Source organism: Poromitra crassiceps (assembly GCF_964638095.1).
Source record: "Poromitra crassiceps genome assembly, chromosome: 2".
Lineage (NCBI taxonomy): Eukaryota > Metazoa > Chordata > Actinopteri > Beryciformes > Melamphaidae > Poromitra > Poromitra crassiceps.
In genome coordinates, this window is record NC_139624.1 from 89,588,047 (window position 1) to 89,607,703 (window position 19,657).

General features: G+C 42.9%; 1 protein-coding gene across 1 annotated transcript in view; it reads left to right on the plus strand.

Annotated features, from left to right (window-relative positions):
- The first annotated feature begins 10,766 nt into the window (after positions 1-10,766).
- Positions 10,767-19,657, plus strand: part of ahrra (aryl-hydrocarbon receptor repressor a) — a 126,206-nt gene continuing 117,315 nt past the window's right edge. The window contains exons 1-3 of the mRNA XM_083651047.1: positions 10,767-10,936; positions 11,520-11,612; positions 14,095-14,276. Of these exons, the coding sequence (XP_083507173.1) occupies positions 11,551-11,612; positions 14,095-14,276 (244 nt within the window). The 5' untranslated portion in view covers positions 10,767-10,936; positions 11,520-11,550. The remainder of the gene's footprint in view (positions 10,937-11,519; positions 11,613-14,094; positions 14,277-19,657) is intronic.

A 19,657-nucleotide genomic window follows, 5' to 3' on the forward strand; every position in this document is an offset into this window, starting at 1 on the left:
ATCTAGTCTGGCTCATAATGTGAGTCAAACTAGGTTTGACCAGGTGAGTCAGACTAGTTTGAGCAGGTAAAACAGATGGCGTTTTGAACAGGAAGTCGTGATACAATGGGTCAAGTGGGCGGGGCTGCATAAGGTGAATAGCATAAGCATAATGAGACAGATGCAAACCGCTGATCCTATCTAAACCTACATTGATAAATCATTCAAAAATAATTACAAAAACTGGCTGCGGGCGGGAAACCTGTGAATGCTTCTGTTCCATCTACAGCTCAATCGCTGTGAAACCTGTGAATGCTTCTGTTCCATCTACAGCTCAATCGCTGTGAAACCTGTGAATGCTTCTGTTCCATCTACAGCTCAATACTTCTGTTCCATCTACAGCTCAATGCTTCTGTTCCATCTACAGCTCAATGCTTCTGTTCCATCTACAGCTCAATGCTTCTGTTCCATCTACAGCTCAATCGCTGTGAAACCTGTGAATGCTTCTGTTCCATCTACAGCTCAATACTTCTGTTCCATCTACAGCTCAATGCTTCTGTTCCATCTACAGCTCAATGCTTCTGTTCCATCTACAGCTCAATACTTCTGTTCCATCTACAGCTCAATGCTTCTGTTCCATCTACAGTTAAACGCTTCTGTTCCATCTACAGCTCAATGCTTCTGTTTCATCTACAGCTCAATGCTTCTGTTCCATCTACAGTTAAACGCTTCTGTTCCATCTACAGCTCAATACTTCTGTTCCATCTACAGCTCAATGCTTCTGTTCCATCTACAGCTCAATGCTTCTGTTCCATCTACAGCTCAATGCTTCTGTTTCATCTACAGCTCAATGCTTCTGTTCCATCTACAGTTAAACGCTTCTGTTCCATCTACAGCTCAATACTTCTGTTCCATCTACAGCTCAATGCTTCTGTTCCATCTACAGCTCAATGCTTCTGTTCCATCTACAGCTCAATGCTTCTGTTCCATCTACAGCTCAATACTTCTGTTCCATCTACAGCTCAATGCTTCTGTTCCATCTACAGCTCAATACTTCTGTTCCATCTACAGCTCAATGCTTCTGTTTCATCTACAGCTCAATGCTTCTGTTTCATCTACAGCTCAATGCTTCTGTTCCATCTACAGCTCAATACTTCTGTTCCATCTACAGCTCAATGCTTCTGTTCCATCTACAGCTCAATGCTTCTGTTTCATCTACAGCTCAATACTTGTTCCATCTACAGCTCAATGCTTCTGTTCCATCTACAGCTCAATCGCTGTGAAACCTGTGAATGCTTCAGATTCACACATCACACCCATTTATCCAGAGAACTTCGACACAACAAGCATAACAGTCCTATCATGGGGTGGAAGCAATTTTTAAAAGCACCCTGATAGATTTGTATGCCATTTCCTTTGTGTTTATAATATTCTAGTGCTGTACCATTGGCCTGTTCACCAATCTATACTAAGTAGAAACCTTTGTCCCATCAGAGATATTTCCTAGACTTTTGGTCCTGTACTTCTTGGTTTTGTTCCTGGTCAGATTTTGTCAAATGATTCGGTCTGTTGCAGTCTATTTCACCCGTGCCATTCAGTTTTGTTGTCAAATTTTGCCCGATGAGCTGGAGTTTTGTAGTCTCATTTTATGCAGGATTTTGGGTTCTGTATTTCTGTGCGATGGAGGCCGTGTGCCGTGTGTGACTGGAGCATGCCTCCTGTCTGACCTAACGCGACCTCTTGAGCTCTTCCATCAACAACTCTCTACTGTCATGGATTACATTCTCGCTCCCCCAAATCCTGACGGCACCATGCCCGTTGTGCTGTGCGCCAATGAGAGCTCTCGTCCAGAGCCATGACCCCCACCAACACTCTCCACCCAGCCCCCCCTCCCTGATCTGTGAATGAGGTCATCACCCCCGGCCACGACCCTGCCCACTGTTAGGATAGGCCCAAATATTTAGGCCAGCAGCCTCAATTCCACCATATGGTTTCTCTCTCTCCAAGTTCTGTCACATATCCACAAGGTTTCACTCATTAAAGTGTTCCATTGCACTGCATCTATGTAGGATGCATGATACAATGTCTCAGATGTCTACAATTTACAGCGTTAATTACATTTATCGTTCATCTCGTTTTGGCAAATGGCTTCGCTTTTCACTGAGCAGTCACACACCTGCTTAATGACAAAATAAAAGGCCTTGCCCTAAATCAGTGGGTTCCAGGAGGTCCCCAGTAAATTGATGAATTATTAAACTTCACCATTATTTCATTTACAAGAAGTTAGAGAATGTAGAAGATGAGTGCCTATTTTCCACATAGTTTCACTGTTATCTCTTTTACCTAAAATACAGATAGTCATGGGATTCCAGACAAAATCATATCTAATAGTCTATATATCTTACAAATCTTATCGAATGGGGGTCTGTGGCCCTAATGTGTACTGAATCGAGGGTATGGGGGTCTGTGGCCCTAATGTGTACTGAATCGAGGGTATGGGGGTCTGTGGCCCTAATGTGTACTGAATCGAGGGTATGGGGGTCTGTGGCCCTAATGTGTACTGAATCGAGGGTATGGGGGTCTGTGGCCCTAATGTGTACTGAATCGGGGGTATGGGGGTCTGTGGCCCTAATGTGTACTGAATCGAGGGTATGGGGGTCTGTGGCCCTAATGTGTACTGAATCGAGGGTATGGGGGTCTGTGGCCCTAATGTGTACTGAATCGAGGGTATGGGGGTCTGTGGCCCTAATGTGTACTGAATCGAGGGTATGGGGGTCTGTGGCCCTAATGTGTACTGAATCGAGGGTATGGGGGTCTGTGGCCCTAATGTGTACTGAATCGAGGGTATGGGGGTCTGTGGCCCTAATGTGTACTGAATCGAGGGTATGGGGGTCTGTGGCCCTAATGTGTACTGAATCGAGGGTATGGGGGTCTGTGGCCCTAATGTGTACTGAATCGAGGGTATGGGGGTCTGTGGCCCTAATGTGTACTGAATCGAGGGTATGGGGGTCTGTGGCCCTAATGTGTACTGAATCGAGGGTATGGGGGTCTGTGGCCCTAATGTGTACTGAATCGAGGGTATGGGGGTCTGTGGCCCTAATGTGTACTGAATCGAGGGTATGGGGGTCTGTGGCCCTAATGTGTACTGAATCGGGGGTATGGGGGTCTGTGGCCCTAATGTGTACTGAATCGGGGGTATGGGGGTCTGTGGCCCTAATGTGTACTGAATCGGGGGTATGGGGGTCTGTGGCCCAATGTGTACTGAATCTGGGCTGCTTGATATGAAAAAGGTTGAGAGTCACTGCCCTAAATGACAGTGACAGATATAAAACGACTGTGCGTTTTGATATTGACTGTCCCATCAATTATGAACGTCCATTAGAATCAAGCCTGTCATGTCACGCTCTCTACATGTCTGCTGAAATCCCACGGCGAGGCGGGCAGAGACATCTTAATCGATGAAAGCCACACTATTGCACCTGGCAGATGGCTATTTGGGACTATAGTTATTATTCTGAAATGTGTATTTAACCGCACACAGACACGCACACACACACACACACACACACACGCACACACACAAGGTTGCGTGCAAAGGTCTGCCCCTGCAGCGTTGGCTGGGGCTTAGCACAGCTCTAAGCCTAGGCTAACCTGGAAGGCAGCTTGGATAGGGTTGCCGGTGGATTTGCATTGATACCAAAAGCTCCCCATAGCTTTAATGGCAGTCACTGACAGTGTTAACAGGACCTTGGGACCTCTTTGGCCCCCCCGGCTCCACCTGTCACAACAAGTAAAACATCACCCTTGACGGACACTTTGATACCACAGCCATCTGCTCTGGTCAAGGTATAATCCGGCCAGGGGGGGCGGCTGGCTTCCAGACCGGAGAGACCCGTGAATATTGTTTCAAAACAAGACATAGAAAAGTATTTTTATACATAGAAAAGTATTTTTATTTGTATCAAGTTTTTCCCCCTCCACGTTTTCTCTCCCATTTTCTAACCAATTGTACGTGGCCAATTCCCCCTGCTGTCCCGGTCGTTGCTCCGCCCTCTCTGCTGATCTGGGGAAATTTGTAGACTAGCACATATTTCCTCCGATACATGTGCAGTAGCCAGCCGCTTCTTTTCACCTGTCAGCGAGGGGTTTCACCAGCAGGACGTAGCATGTGGGAGGATCACGCTATTCCCCGCAGTTTCCCTCCCCCTGAACAGGCTCCCTGACCAACCAGAGGAGGCGCTAGTGCAGCGACCAGGACTCATACCCCACCGGCTTCCCACCCACAGACACGGCCAATTGTGACTTTAGGAACGTCTGACCAAGCCGGAAGTGCCGCTGCCGGGAATTGAATCCAGGTCTCCGTGGTGGTAGACGAGTTATTTTACCTTGACACTACTCACACACCTAGAGTCAGGAAAGTATGAAAACCATGGTGGGGTTGCGGCAATCTGCCTTACACCAAGGCTGTTTTCCTGCTTTCTGTGTCACTGAATGTATTACTTCATTATTTTGAGCACCACTGGTGATTAAACAGTGATTTACTCTGTCGTTAACACACTGCCAAAAGTCCCTCTGGCCTATGTTAACTGTGGAAGGTTTGCTCATTAGCTCACAGATTAGAGTTTTAGTTCTAAAAATATTTCTCTGGGGCATAAATAATCTGATTGGTGAAGTTAAACATCAGTGGACAGAGAGAACCACAAACTGCGGCCCAGTGAAAAAGGCAAGGAGAGGAGGAAGCTAACGAAATAGATGGAAAGTCTATTGCTGTTGTACTGACTTAAAAGATTTAAAAATAGCCATACTATCCTATAGTTATCTAGGTAAAGGCCTTAATCTGTAACATGGATTCTGTTTGGGGGAATTATCTATACAGTAGGTGCTACTGATAACAGCGTCAAATCCTGTATCATGCCACCAGATCAGAAGCCCACATTCATTCATATCAGTATAAGATGTATGAAGTGACTTCCTAATGTGGGTTTCACTCTTTCGTACTGTGACTTCCACATTATCTCAGCACCTCACCTCGAGCTGCACAGGACTACCATTCAAAACAATAAGTGGTTGAACTGATGTTAATTATGTGTTAAGCATACTTATACAATTTGAGATTTCCATTCTGTTCTCAGCAGTCTTCACAGGGCCTGTCCAAATACAAAGAAGCCATCATGAAAACGATTTGCCATGTTGACTTTTTGGACATTTACATGAAAAACAGATATATTAAGATTAATTTATTTGTGATTTGTCTCAGATCTATGCAAAGTTCTCCAAACTGGATAATCGATAGTTCATAAAAGGAGGTACTTAATTCGCAATGTGTATCATTTGGGTATACATTGCCTTGCTGGAACATATTTGTTAATATTTGCATGGGACTTATTATGAGATTCAATTTCACAAATTTCTAATTGTCTTTCTGGATCATGTTTAATATAATTATTATGATAATTATTATTAGTAGTAGTAGTAGTAATAAAAAAATAAATCTTCTTAAGGAGTGCTTAGAGCAGTGGTTTTCAAAAGTGGGGTCTTTGAGGGGGTTCCAGGCAGTTCCCAGCAAAAAGGGTAATCATTTATTTTCAATAGAATTCCAACCATAAGTAACACAATGGCAGAATGTTGGTCATGGGTTTCATACACTTTATAAAGAAAGGAAGTCGCACACTCAAAATCTCCTCTGCTGTGTTTAATGGGTTACACCCATAGATAGTACAAAACCATGTTTCAGCGAAAGTGCCTTCGTCAGGGTGTAGTCATACACTTCATACACTAACACTTTCTGTAATAAAACACCTAAAAGTGTGATGACCCTCACACAGTCAGATAAATATCAACTCCCTTTTTTACTTAGAATGTGCTTTAAAATCTGAATGTCAACATAAATGTAAACATAAATGATTCAGTGATTGTCAACGATCCGATTCGATGCATCGCAACACGTCCGCATCGCGATGCATCGATTAAACGATTAATTTCGACACCCCTAATGCATAACTTGATTGCTAAATTTTTCTGTCCCCTGTGACTATTCATGATCGTCTCACCCAGCCCCAGCATATCCTATCTGTTCTGCTCTCCCTCCCCTCCCCACCTCCTCCCTTTCCCTGCTCTCTCCTCTCCCACTTTCACTCCCCATTTATCCCCTTCTCTGTCTCTATCATGATTATTCAATCATGTTATTAGGGGTTCAAGCCCTGAAGGGGCTGAAACCCTATTGTTTTTGTGCTGGTTTATTATTCTTCTTCCTGTTGTTCATCTGCCCTGACGCAAATTCCTGTGAGTTGGTAAATGGTAGAGACCTGAAATTTGGCCCAATGACAGATATTAGGTGCTAGTTTCTGCTCAAGAAATGGTTTTCAAATCGGCCTGAAGGTGGCGCTATAATCAAAGGTTTTACCTTAAAGGCCATAACTTCCATGCCGTGTGTCCGATTTTCAAACTTTTTTTTTCCAGATGTTCAGGTGAACCTGCTCTACAAATTTGCCTCAAGGACCCTTAAGTCTGGAAAGTTTTTGAGATATTTGGAAAAGTTTGGAAACACATTTTTGACATCTCCTCCTAGACCGTTGGACAGATTTGCACCAAAATCGCCAGGAAGCATCTATGGAGCAAGCTCTACAATCATGAATTTGGGATTTTTGAAATCTACTTTAGTTTCGGAGATATTAATTGTTAAAGTTGTGAGAGGGCGTGGCCTCACAGCTAAATTGTCATAACTTCATGAGAGATGAACGAATCTCCATGAAACTTGCTGGAGATGTTTGGGGACCATCATAGACCATGCATGTCAAATCTTGTGCAATTCGACCAAAAGGGGGCGCCATAAACCCCAGAAATGGGTGTGGCTTAACACAAAAAAGGCCGTAACTCCGCACCTGTTTGTCCAATGATCGCGAAACTTGGCAGATATATCAAGGAGGATGTCCTAGTCAAAATCAGACGTTTTGTCATCATTGGTGAAATTGGGCGGCGTCTATGGTCTAAGCATGTAATAGCCGTAAATCAAGTCCATTCGCATCATCGGTTGCAAACTTCTCAGCTTCATCTGGAATGGCAATTCTGGCATGCTATTTCGCAATTTGACCAAAAGGGGGCGCCACAGATCTGAAAAGTGGGCGTGGCCTAACACAAAATATGCTATAACTTCACACCCGTTTGTAACTCCCAGGCTGTTTCTTCAATTTTCAAGCAACTTTTTTCCACATGTTCACCTGAACGTACTCTACAAATTTGCCTCAAGGACTATTAGGTGTTCAATTTGCACAAGGCTTGAACCCCTGCCATTGCCGCTTGCGGCTATATTTATTACTGTAATTGTTATTGTTGTGTCAGCTAGATTTAGCTAGACATATTCTCTGTGAAGTCCTCTGAGACATCCTTGTGAATTAGGGCTATACAAATAAATTTGACTTGACACTCTCCTGGACCTGTCTGCAGGAGCCTGGTGTCAATAGGCTGATTGGGTGCATGATTAAGTCATACACCAAGTAAAAGTTAAGACAACACAAACTATACATTGAACTAAAGAACAGAACAAAAGGTGCATTATGCTAAAATCTTATCATATGGGGGACCATGGGACAAAATCGTATCCAATTTGTGTGAGTTTAGGGGTCCTTGACATGAAAACGTTTGAGAACCACTGTGCAGGGAGATAGTCTGGCAAGCAAGACTAGAGAACCACTGGCTGCCTTAGAGCAGAGGTTCTCAAATGTTTTCCAGCCAAGGACCCCTTACAAGATAGAAAATATACCGGGGACCCCCTCATTCTGATTTGTGATTTTGGGCTAAGCTTAATTGTTTCCACGGTAATGTGCTTGACTTTTAAATTGATAGGTTTGTTAGATTAGAATGTAATCCATGAACCATTTTTAGATTTAAAGCATAAAATATTTTCATTGAACTATGAAGCTTTTCCAAAAAGAAAAGAAAAATGTTTTTACTTTTTATTTTCCTGAAAACTTTTCACGGACCCCCTGGCAAAGTGCCACGGACCCCTGGGGGTCCCTGGACCCCCATTTGAGAACCACTGCCTTAGAGAACCCATGTGTTCCTCATTCCTCTGTTTCTATTTGACAAAACTTGAAACCAGCCTCAGGGGTCTTTTGTGTGTGTGTGATCTCATCTCATGTAGCACATCACCAGGCAAGGGGATTATCCTGTATATCATCTTTATTTAAAGAAGACAAGAAGTGTATCCCATGTACAGTACATATAAATGCACAATAAGCCATGGTTGTGCATACGTCTTTCAGGAGTGTGTGTGCAAGTGCACGCAATTGTACACTAGAGTGCAGTGTAGTAGATTATAGTAAACAGATTCTCTGTTGACTCACTGTTCCTGTTGCTTGAGTGAAAAGACACAGCTGAATGCAGTGGTAAAATCAAAACTTTATTCAGTGAAAGTTGTAAAGCAATACAAACATTACCTTGAAAATCAGCAGATACAATTATTTTACAAAAGCAGACCTACATAAACAGAAAAAATTGCTTCTAATAGGGTAGCCTACTTAAATTCATAATGAACCCAAGGTGGTTCTAAAATCTCTTTCAATACTGATCATTTTGAACAATTCATGCATTCCTAAGAGGTTATGTACACCCCAATTGCATTTCTATTTACCTATAACAGTTTTTTGTAGATCCATTTGAGTGAGTATGGTGCTGTAATACACTTTTCTAGTAGGGATGTGCTAAGGTTCAAACTGAAATAACCATTCTGGCACTATAGAACTGAACACTCAGCTAAACAGATGAGCCCAAAGCCTGGAGAGCAAATCAACCCGTTCTTTGGGCTAGAATTTGCCAGCTCTAACATTTTTGTTTTACAGTACAATGCTGTGACCTGCACTCAGTTTGAGGCAACAGAATTACAGTCATCACAATAACCAATCATAATACATTAGTATTATTACTGCTCTGAAATATGCTGCCACTGACATACAAAAACACTCGTATGATACTTACAAGGTGCTTTGGCATGTGATTCGTCCCCCCGGCCCCCACCCCATTTTACCATTGATTAAAGTGTTCTTCTAGAAAGCCACATGGGGGCAGTGATTCGAACAGCTACTCTTCAGACTCGAGCCTGTTAAATGTTTAAACTGGTTACCGTAAACCACGCTTCTCGTAATATCAGGCGATGTCCAGCAATATGCTCTACAGAAAATGGAAACTTTAAAACGGTCAATTCAGCCAAAATTAAACAGGAGTTCTACCTTTCAAAATAAAAGTATCATTGACGAAAGTATTACTCATATTTCCTCAAAATGCCCTTTTTGCCGCATATATTTGTGCAGCCTATGCAGACCGATGCAGACCAACAAGGTGACATTTTGTGTCATCTTCTGCCTACAAAATACTCCATGCCGTTTTTTCTCCGAGCGACAAATATTTCACCATTATATTTCAAAGGGCACAATCACCACATTTACGGCAGTATTCTGTCTAACGATATCTAGCATGTCGCAGCTGCTAAAAATGTCCAAATGAACCAGCTCGATGTGGACGCGCACGCGCCTGCATTCAGCGACATTGTAACCGTTGAGAATCCCAGTCCGGTCCGACACGGCGTGATATCCAAACGCAGCAGCTCTCCGTGGCAAATATATGTTTTATTTGTCCCGTGAACGCGTTGCTTCCTCACACATGTCCCGTGTCCCGTCCTGTGTGTGTCTGAGCGGAGCGGAGGCTAGATGTGAGCCAGCTGCCCCCCTCGCCTCGCCTCGCGTGTGATCCCTCCCCCCGCTGCTTTCAAGTGCTGCTCGTAAGACATACCGCGCTTTAAAAGTGATGTTGTTCCAAAACACAAGTTAGACATAATAACAACACAAATGGGAAAAGGTAGGTATTTTGGTGTCTCTTTAGAAGATATGATTTAGCAGTGCGCACGACAAAGACACGATACAGACAGAGTGATAATTTGGTCATGTAGGTTTTATCATAAAGTAAAGATCAAGTAAAATTGTCACAAATGTAGGCTATGTGCAGACCATGTGGAAGGGAGGGGGGAGGGGGCAATGAAAAAAAGTAAGGGACCATTCAGAAGTCTATAGCCTAATGTATCATATCGACCAAAAAATAATATCTCACTTACTCGGTCATCAGTAGGGCTGTCTAACAATTATTTTCTTTGACGATTAATCTGTTGATTATTTCCTCGATGACTCGATTAGTTGTTTAGGCTATAAAATGTGAGAAAATAGTAAAAAATGTAGATCAGTGTTTCCCAAAGCCCAACATTTGTTTTGTCCATAATCCAAAGAGAGAGAACCCAGAAAATATTAACATGTAAGAAACTGGAATCAGAGAATTCTTGTTTATTTTTGTTATTTTATTATTTAAAATATACTTAAAGAAATAACTCAAACAGATTAATTGATTAGCCTATCAAACTATTTGGTGATTAATTTCATAGGCTACTTGACAACTAATCAATTGGGCTAATTGATTAATCGTTTCAGCTCTCTAGTCATCAGTCATTGCAACTTTGTTGGGGTTGTCGTTGCGCTGCCAAATTTACTTTCCGATAGCACCTGAAGGCAGCATAAGCCTCGGGTTTGCGTGCAGTGTGTGTGTGTGTGTGTGTGTGTGTGTGTGTGTGTGTGTGTGTGTGTGTGTGTGTGTGTGCTCTCTGTGTTTGTGAGGCAGAGAGTTGCGTGCGAAGAGCTCGACATGTCATTGAGAGGAATCCGCCACCTGAAACTGGAGGAAGTGAAGGCGACTCAATGTGGTATAAAGCATCCAGCCAACATCTGCCCCAAGAGCAGTGCACAGAGAGAGGACCGCTCCATCAGCTCATCACGAGCTCTTTGATTCTCGTGGATTTATCATTTGGTGTGAGGAGTCGGTGCACCCAGCTGCACACAGACGCATCTCTTCTCCATTTAAACTGAATGTGACTCCACGCAGCGACTAGACTGGACTTAACTGACAGCCACACAGCCGCCCGGTGGGTGCTTTGGACTTTTTTATTTATTAATCGGTGTCGTCATCGGCATGTTGATTATGTAGGTTATGTATGTATTTATTTATGCCTTGAGTGGCAATTTATTTGTATTGCATGTCAAGGATGCGCCATGTCTTCTGTGCTTTTGCAACTAGCCTAATTGGAATTTTGGATTTCAAATACCATGGGCTAAATCTGGAGACTTCGCCAATTTACACGGACTATTTTGTTTTAATCCAGATCATATCATAATTGTTAGGCCTACTTATATTTTACGGATGCATGCATTTAGGCTACTCCAATCACTTTTTATGACATAACCTGTAGCTAGGCCTACATGTTTTTAATGTGTGTGTGTGTGTGTATGTGTGTGTGTGTGTGTGTGTGTGCGTGCGTGTGTGTGTGTGTGTGTGTGTGTGTGTGTGCGTGCGCACGTGTGTGTGTGTGTGTGTGTGTGTGTGTGTGTGTGTGTGTGTATGTCTGTGTGCGTGCGTGCGCTCGCTCGCTCTCTCTCTCTCTCTCTCTCTCTCTCTCTCTCTCCCCCCATAGGCTATGTAAAGTTAATGTCTCTCTCTCTCATCCGCAGCGCACCTGTTACCTCCGCGGAACTCAGGATCATGATCCCTCCGGGAGACTGCATGTATGCGGGCAGGAAGAGGAGGAAGCCCGTCCAAAAACAGTTAAGAAGCAGCGCCGTTAGCCTACTACATCTGTTCAATCAATAGACTCATTGACAAAAAAAAAAAAAACACACAAAAAAACACTCGTGATGCGCAGGGGAACTTGTAATGGGTAGCAACAGGACAAGCGCATTTGATGAGGACCACAAGGAGTAAAATGCTACTACAACCAGTCCAGTTAAAAAAAAATAGGCCTACTATTGATTCATGTTTATTATCATGATGTAGCTGTCATGTTGATTGCATTTATTATCATGATGTTTTATGGGATGTTTAAGTCATTGTTTTGCAAGTCCCGAGTCAAGTCCCAAATCCTAAAGTATGTTTACTACTATGCTGCTCTAATAGCTCCTAGCATGCAACTATGCTTACTACAGCGTAGCCTATAGGCTACAGCCTGTGCTATTATTATAATTGACTTACTATTTACATGTTGCTACTATAGCATGTTTATTATATCATGTTTTATTAAGTAGGCTAACTGTCATTCTGATACTAGGCTACTATAGCCTAATAGGCTTTGCAATTCTATCACAAATATATATTAGCCTGAAAAAAAATATAAAAAGTTGCAAGAGTTTATATGTGGATTCACCCTCCACTAAATCCCAGAATCTGGGACCCAGATTATTGGCTATGCAGTGAAAAGAGTAATTATTATTATTTTTTAATTGACATGCTTCAACCCAGAGTTAAGGATTGCGTGGATGCTGTTTTCCGTGGCCTCCGTTTTTAATGCAGAGGGAAACTTTTTTGGGGCAGTCAGCTGGTGTCATAAATAGTGGATGGCTGCTTATGTAAGATCTTCAGGAGGGAGGGAAGTCATTTAACAAGGCCTGTGGCATTTATCATCTTTTCATGTATTGCTGCCTATAACTTTGCTGCTGTTCTAAGGGAAGTCCTTGCCACATCCCATTGATATGTATTTGACAGAAAACTACTGGACGCTTGAGTTTATAGCCTGCTGCTATAGCCACTGCATGGATGACATACAATTATATTATTTCAATATGTGGAATTATGATCAATTAGTGCCTCGTGCTGCAGTTTTAATATCAGAATCAACAATTATTTTGCTTCCTCATATAACTACAGCATTTTTTTTAATGTATATTAAGTGATAAATCCAAAGCGTCTGGCCCATTTGAAACCCAGACATTCGTACATATCCTCTCGACTTTTTCAAACGTTATCGGTGTAGAAAGTGATGTGATTATCGATCAGGTCATTGGGTGAGATTGAGTCAGACTGTCAACTGTCAACTGCTGTTGATTTTGAAGAAGGCCGGACGGCCGAAACGTCATCATTAAAGTATGCATATGGAGCCAGAGTGTGCGACACTTTCTTTCATTTGAGATTGAGTCAGAGTCATAGCGAGTGTTCGTGTGAGAGTCCGCCTCTCTGGAGATGGTCAGAAACCCGCTCGGCCGTAGAAACCGGACTCCACCAGCACATATGCGGATCATGTTTAGTTGAGCTGGTAAAGCTCTGGCAGACCACACTAAAATACACAGATCGCTCTATCCCTAAGAAGCACTGTACATCAATACCTCTAATATCAACATCCGAAAGGAATTGAACCGCCACAGTGGATTATAAGTAAATGGCGAAAGGACTGAAGCTTGATATGAGGCAATTAACAGACTTGTCCATGGTGGACAGACTGGTGAAGGCGGTTCACCAGGAAGAAAAGACTCGATACATGAAGGAGAAATACAGTAAAGAAACAGGGAGGAGTGCAGAGTGCATGTAGTTTATTATGGGTGTGGCACTCAGCATACCGCGGCCTAAGTGGCTTGTAGTTTTTATTATCATAGAGAGCAAAGAAGACCTGTGTGATTTAGTCCAGGTGTCCGGGGCGGGGACCACCAGGGTTCCTGAGGGGGTCCTGAGCATATTGATGAACTTTTAAACTTCAGCATTATTTCATTTACAATAGAAAATGTAGAAGAATGACTGTGTTGATCATAGTTTGACTGTTATCTCTCTACCTACAATACTGATAGTCATGGGAATCTGGACAACATTGTTGATGTGGCAATACAAATATTCTCACATTTGGGTCCCATGCAGAGACAACAATGGGAGTCCATGGCTCTAATGTGGATTAAATTAGGGGTCCTTGATATGAAAAAGTTTGAGAATTCTGTCTGAGCCAGCCTCAGACTTCCACACTATCAGTATTGGCTCATTAAACAGGTTATCCAATACTCCTGTGCTGCGCTGCCACTTACTGGCCTAAATGAGGCGGTTCTCAATCTGGTCAGGTATTTAGTGTGAAACAGCCCATGTGATTAAATTGGGGGTAATTTAGCTAAAAACGCTCTCGCTTAACACTTGACATGCATGACTTCTGGTGGTGTATCAAGTCTGTCTTGTGGCATAACACACAGACACACCCTAATTCTCATTCAACCTCATCAACTTTTCCAACTCCTCCGTCTCCCTCTCCCCGGTCTCCCGTCTCTGTCCCATCCTCAGGAAGCCGTCCTCGTCCAATGAGAAGACCAACCCATCCAAGCGGCACCGGGACAGGCTGAACGCTGAGCTGGACCGGCTGGCCAGCCTGCTGCCCTTCCCCCCGGACGTCATCTCCAAACTGGACAAGCTGTCGGTGCTGCGCCTGGCCGTCTCCTACCTCCGCGTCAAGAGCTTCTTCCAAGGTAGAGGAGGCCGAGGGGCGCCGTTTACGGGTTGGGGGGGAGGGTGTGCGAGTGTCCATGAGTTTTTAGGGAGTTGCTGGGTTTGGTGCTGAGTTGGTTAGACCGATATATGAGCCGATATATGGGTTTGATATTGATTTTAATTGGAAAATGGGATATGGTTCAGTCAGTGTTGTCTACCTCTCATAATGATGGATATGATGCAGCTTGATTAATTACATATTTATTGTAGAATTAATTGATCAATCAACTGGTTGTCTATAGACCTTAGCCTGAATTGGTTCTAATAGGACGGTTTTTCATATTCCACACAATTATGCATGAATATAGTATTACTATTATCATTAATAGCAGCAGCACTAGTTAGTAGTTATATATAGTTATATATAGTATTACTATTATCATTAATAGCAGCAACACTAGTTAGTAGTTAGTTATATATAATTATATATAGTATTACTGTTATCATTAATAGAAGCAGCACTAGTTAGTAGTTATATATAGTATTACTATTATCATCAATAGCAGCAGCACTAGTTAGTAGTTATATATAATTATATATACTATTACTATTATCATTAATAGAAGCAGCACTAGTTAGTAGTTACCGGTATATATAGTAATATATAGTATTACTATTATCATTAATAGAAGCAGCACTAGTTAGTAGTTATATATAATTATATATAGTATTACATTATCATTAATAGCAGCAACACTAGTTAGTAGTTATATATAGTTATATATAGTATTACTATTATCATTAATAGAAGCAGCACTAGTTAGTAGTTATATATAATTATATATAGTATTACTATTATCATTAATAGAAGCAGCACTAGTTAGTAGTTATATATAGTTATATATAGTATTACTATTATCATCAATAGCAGCAGCACTAGTTAGTAGTTATATATATTATATATATAGTGCTCAAATTACAAATCCAAGGAAGAATAAGCTCTGATAATACATACGTGTATTTATCAAGCTGAGATAATGTGTTGGAGTCCTGGAATAAGTCATGAACATTTCCTATAGGCATCCTGATTAAGACTCCCCCCTGACTAATGACATGCACCGACTGTCACTGAGGCCAACAGAGATACTGTGTGACACCACCAGGCGCCCTGGATAAACAGTACCTGGCACATTATAGGAGCTGTAGTCTTCTGTTGTCTGGATGCATTGTCTTCACTACGCCTTTTTCTTTCTTTTTTACCTTGGTCACACTGTTTTGGAGTTGTGGCATCTTTTATAAAAGATGTGGCTGGCTATGCATAATACAATATTATCCTGTGGGATCGTGACATTTTTGTTTGGCCGGATGATTTAACTTTTTAGCGAGTTAGCAAGGTTCATTTAAATTTGCAGAAGGCATCAAACATCACAGCCATCATGTTCGTTTGAGGTGTGCTGGACGATGAAATGGCTAGGGTTAGGATGAGGAGGGAGGGAGGGCATACAGAAGGTAGAGGAGGGGTCTTCTGGGGCTCATTGTCTTCAGAGTGCTGCCTTGGACTTGAAGGAAAATCCTGATCAGAAGCGGTTTCTCAGAGCAATCGGGCTCAGATGAGCTGCTAGAATCAAAAACTAGAGAGCTGCACTTCTGTGAAGTGTTGAGCTTCAGTTAGAACCTAAAGTTCACACAACATGTGGTTATTTACAAGTTACAGACCTAAAGAGAGACGCAAAGGCAGCAAACAGTGACATCAAAGCACTGTACTCTACTAGAAATGTTCTTACATAAGTTAAAGCCACAGGTGGCTCTTACAGTTCCAGGCAATATATATCAAATTTCCACAGTTGCACCAGCCTAAAGTTTTTCTGTCATCTCTCCTTCGACACATGCGGCTCTCCCCTCCCACCCTTTCCTCTTCTGATCCTTTGCAGCATCGCAATATCCTTGATCTGGTTCTGGTATCTAGCTCATTAGCTTTGATCTGGTTCTGGTATCTAGCTCATTAGCTTAGGCATCACGCAAAGTCGTAGTGCAGGTGCTAATCGGACTTGTTAAAGGTGCCTTTCCTAAGGGATCACGCACCGCTGGGATCAGTAAAGGGCCGAAAGTGGAGAAGGTTGAGTCAGTGTAAAGTGGAGAAGGTTGAGTCAGTGTAAAGTGGAGAAGGTTGAGTCAGTGTAAAGTGGAGAAGGTTGAGTCAGTGTAAAGTGGAGAAGGTTGAGTCAGTGTAAAGTGGAGAAGGTTGAGTCAGTGTAAAGTGGAGAAGGTTGAGTCAGTTAAAGTGGAGAAGGTTGAGTCAGTGTGAAGTGGAGAAGGTTGAGTGTAAAGTGGAGAAGGTTGAGTCAGTGTAAAGTGGAGAAGGTTGAGTCAGTGTGAAGTGGAGAAGGTTGAGTCAGTGTAAAGTGGAGAAGGTTGAGTCAGTGTAAAGTGGAGAAGGTTGAGTCAGTGTAAAGTGGAGAAGGTTGAGTCAGTGTAAAGTGGAGAAGGTTGAGTCAGTGTGAAGTGGAGAAGGTTGAGTGTAAAGTGGAGAAGGTTGAGTCAGTGTAAAGTGGAGAAGGTTGAGTCAGTGTAAAGTGGAGAAGGTTGAGTCAGTGTGAAGTGGAGAAGGTTGAGTCAGTGTGAAGTGGAGAAGGTTGAGTCAGTGTAAAGTGGAGAAGGTTGAGTGTAAAGTGGAGAAGGTTGAGTCAGTGTAAAGTGGAGAAGGTTGAGTCAGTGTGAAGTGGAGAAGGTTGAGTCAGTGTGAAGTGGAGAAGGTTGAGTGTAAAGTGGAGAAGGTTGAGTCAGTGTAAAGTGGAGAAGGTTGAGTCAGTGTAAAGTGGAGAAGGTTGAGTCAGTGTAAAATGGAGAATGTTGAGTCAGTGTAAAGTGGAGAAGGTTAAGTGTAAAGTGGAGAAGGTTGAGTCAGTGTAAAGTGGAGAAGGTTGAGTCAGTGTAAAGTGGAGAAGGTTGAGTCAGTGTAAAGTGGAGAAGGTTGAGTCAGTGTAAAGTGGAGAAGGTTGAGTCAGTGTAAAGTGGAGAAGGTTGAGTCAGTGTAAAGTGGAGAAGGTTGAGTCAGTGTGAAGTGGAGAAGGTTGAGTCAGTGTAAAGTGGAGAAGGTTGAGTCAGTGTGAAGTGGAGAAGGTTGAGTCAGTGTAAACTGGAGAATGTTGAGTCAGTGTAAAGTGGAGAAGGTTAAGTGTAAAGTGGAGAAGGTTGAGTCAGTGTAAAGTGGAGAAGGTTGAGTCAGTGTAAAGTGGAGAAGGTTGAGTCAGTGTGAAGTGGAGAAGGTTGAGTCAGTGTAAAGTGGAGAAGGTTGAGTCAGTGTAAAGTGGAGAAGGTTGAGTCAGTGTAAAGTGGAGAAGGTTGAGTCAGTGTAAAATGGGAGAAGGTTGAGTGTAAAGTGGAGAAGGTTGAGTCAGTGTAAAGTGGAGAAGGTTGAATCAGTGTAAAGTGGAGAAGGTTGAGTCAGTGTAAAGTGGAGAAGGTTGAGTCAGTGTAAAGTGGAGAAGGTTGAGTGTAAAGTGGAGAAGGTTGAGTGTAAAGTGGAGAAGGTTGAGTCAGTGTGAAGTGGAGAAGGTTGAGTGTAAAGTGGAGAAGGTTGAGTCAGTGTAAAGTGGAGAAGGTTGAGTCAGTGAAAGTGGAGAAGGTTGAGTCAGTGTAAAGTGGAGAAGGTTAAGTGTAAAGTGGAGAAGGTTGAGTCAGTGTAAAGTGGAGAAGGTTGAATCAGTGTAAAGTGGAGAAGGTTGAGTCAGTGTAAAGTGGAGAAGGTTGAGTCAGTGTAAAGTGGAGAAGGTTGAGTCAGTGTAAAATGGGAGAAGGTTGAGTGTAAAGTGGAGAAGGTGAGTCAGTGTAAAGTGGAGAAGGTTGAATCAGTGTAAAGTGGAGAAGGTTGAGTCAGTGTAAAGTGGAGAAGGTTGAGTCAGTGTAAAGTGGAGAAGGTTAAGTGTAAAGTGGAGAAGGTTGAGTCAGTGTAAAGTGGAGAAGGTTGAGTCAGTGTAAAGTGGAGAAGGTTGAGTCAGTGTAAAGTGGAGAAGGTTGAGTCAGTGTAAAGTGGAGAAGGTTGAGTGTAAAGTGGAGAAGGTTGAGTCAGTGTAAAGTGGAGAAGGTTGAGTCAGTGTAAAGTGGAGAAGGTTGAGTGTAAAGTGGAGAAGGTTGAGTCAGTGTAAAGTGGAGAAGGTTGAATCAGTGGAAAGTGCACTGAAAGGTGTGTTGAAACCGCTGACAGAGTGCTATGGGCTCTTTATTGTGTCTGGCAGTGGAGGAGCTCCCTGTGATCTGAACACATGTACGAATCTTTCTGGCCTCATCTGTTATGGGGACACCATGTTTGAAAGTAGCCGTGCCTGCCTGCAGTGAGGGATGAATATCTGTAGCGATTTGTAAGCCTTCCTTTCTGAACTCTTTGAGGGCATTTACATCTGGCACTAACATGCGTTTTCTGTGATCAGATTGCAATCGGATAGTGCTTGACCACATTAACCTGATTTCATTTACACCTGGTATTAATATGTGTCTCCAGTGTCCACATTGAGATCAGATTGCGATCGGATCAGGCAAGCTCCATAGTGTAGAGCAGCAGAAAAACAGCAGTGACTGTTGTATGTGGATTGAGAGGACGCATTGCATTTACACTTTTTGGCTGATCAGATCGCAATCCGTCCTCAATGTGTCTTGGGGGCATTTACACCTTTACTTTCAAGTGGTCAAGCACTATCCGATTGCAATCTGATCACAGAAAACACATGTTAGTGTTAGGTGTAAATGTCCTCTTTGAGTGTCCCTGGATGTGGATAGCCTGGGTAAACCCAGCCCCCACGTGACCTGCTCTCAGACAGACCCTGCTCACTAGTCACGTAGTGACACACTACGTGTGTCACTACGTGACTAGTGAGCAGGTCTGAGAGCAGGTCATGTGGGGGCTGGGTTTACCCAGGCTAGGATGTGGAGGCCTCTCCTGGCTGCTGTGTCTCTGGAGCCTGTTGTTATCTGTGGCAGTAGTGTCTTTTGATGCGACTCTAATGAGATGAATGAGAGTGGAACAGGAGGGATTTGCTCCTCCGTACGCTCTGCACTCTCTGCCCTCACTCTACTTGGCCATTGTTTCTCAGAGTTGCAGTTTTCCCCCCAGTGATATTTGAACAGGGAGTGCGGCCAGAGCTCATTTCCAGATAAAGCCAAGATGAGCAATAAGAGCAATAAGGGCATTTCCCCTTCCTTCCTGTGGTTTGGAGTGATATCATCGCAATCTTCTCCTCTCATTCAAAATGTGAGTCATTCACTGAAAACATGAAAGCTGCAAACTTTTCTAAAAAGAAGCACACAGCTTTACAGAAAGCTTTTCCACACATATTGACGCAGTTCTCCTACCAGTCCACTAGGGGGACTGTGTGAAGACCTTAGGATGCTGTTGAATCCTGACTGCACTGAATCCCACATTCAC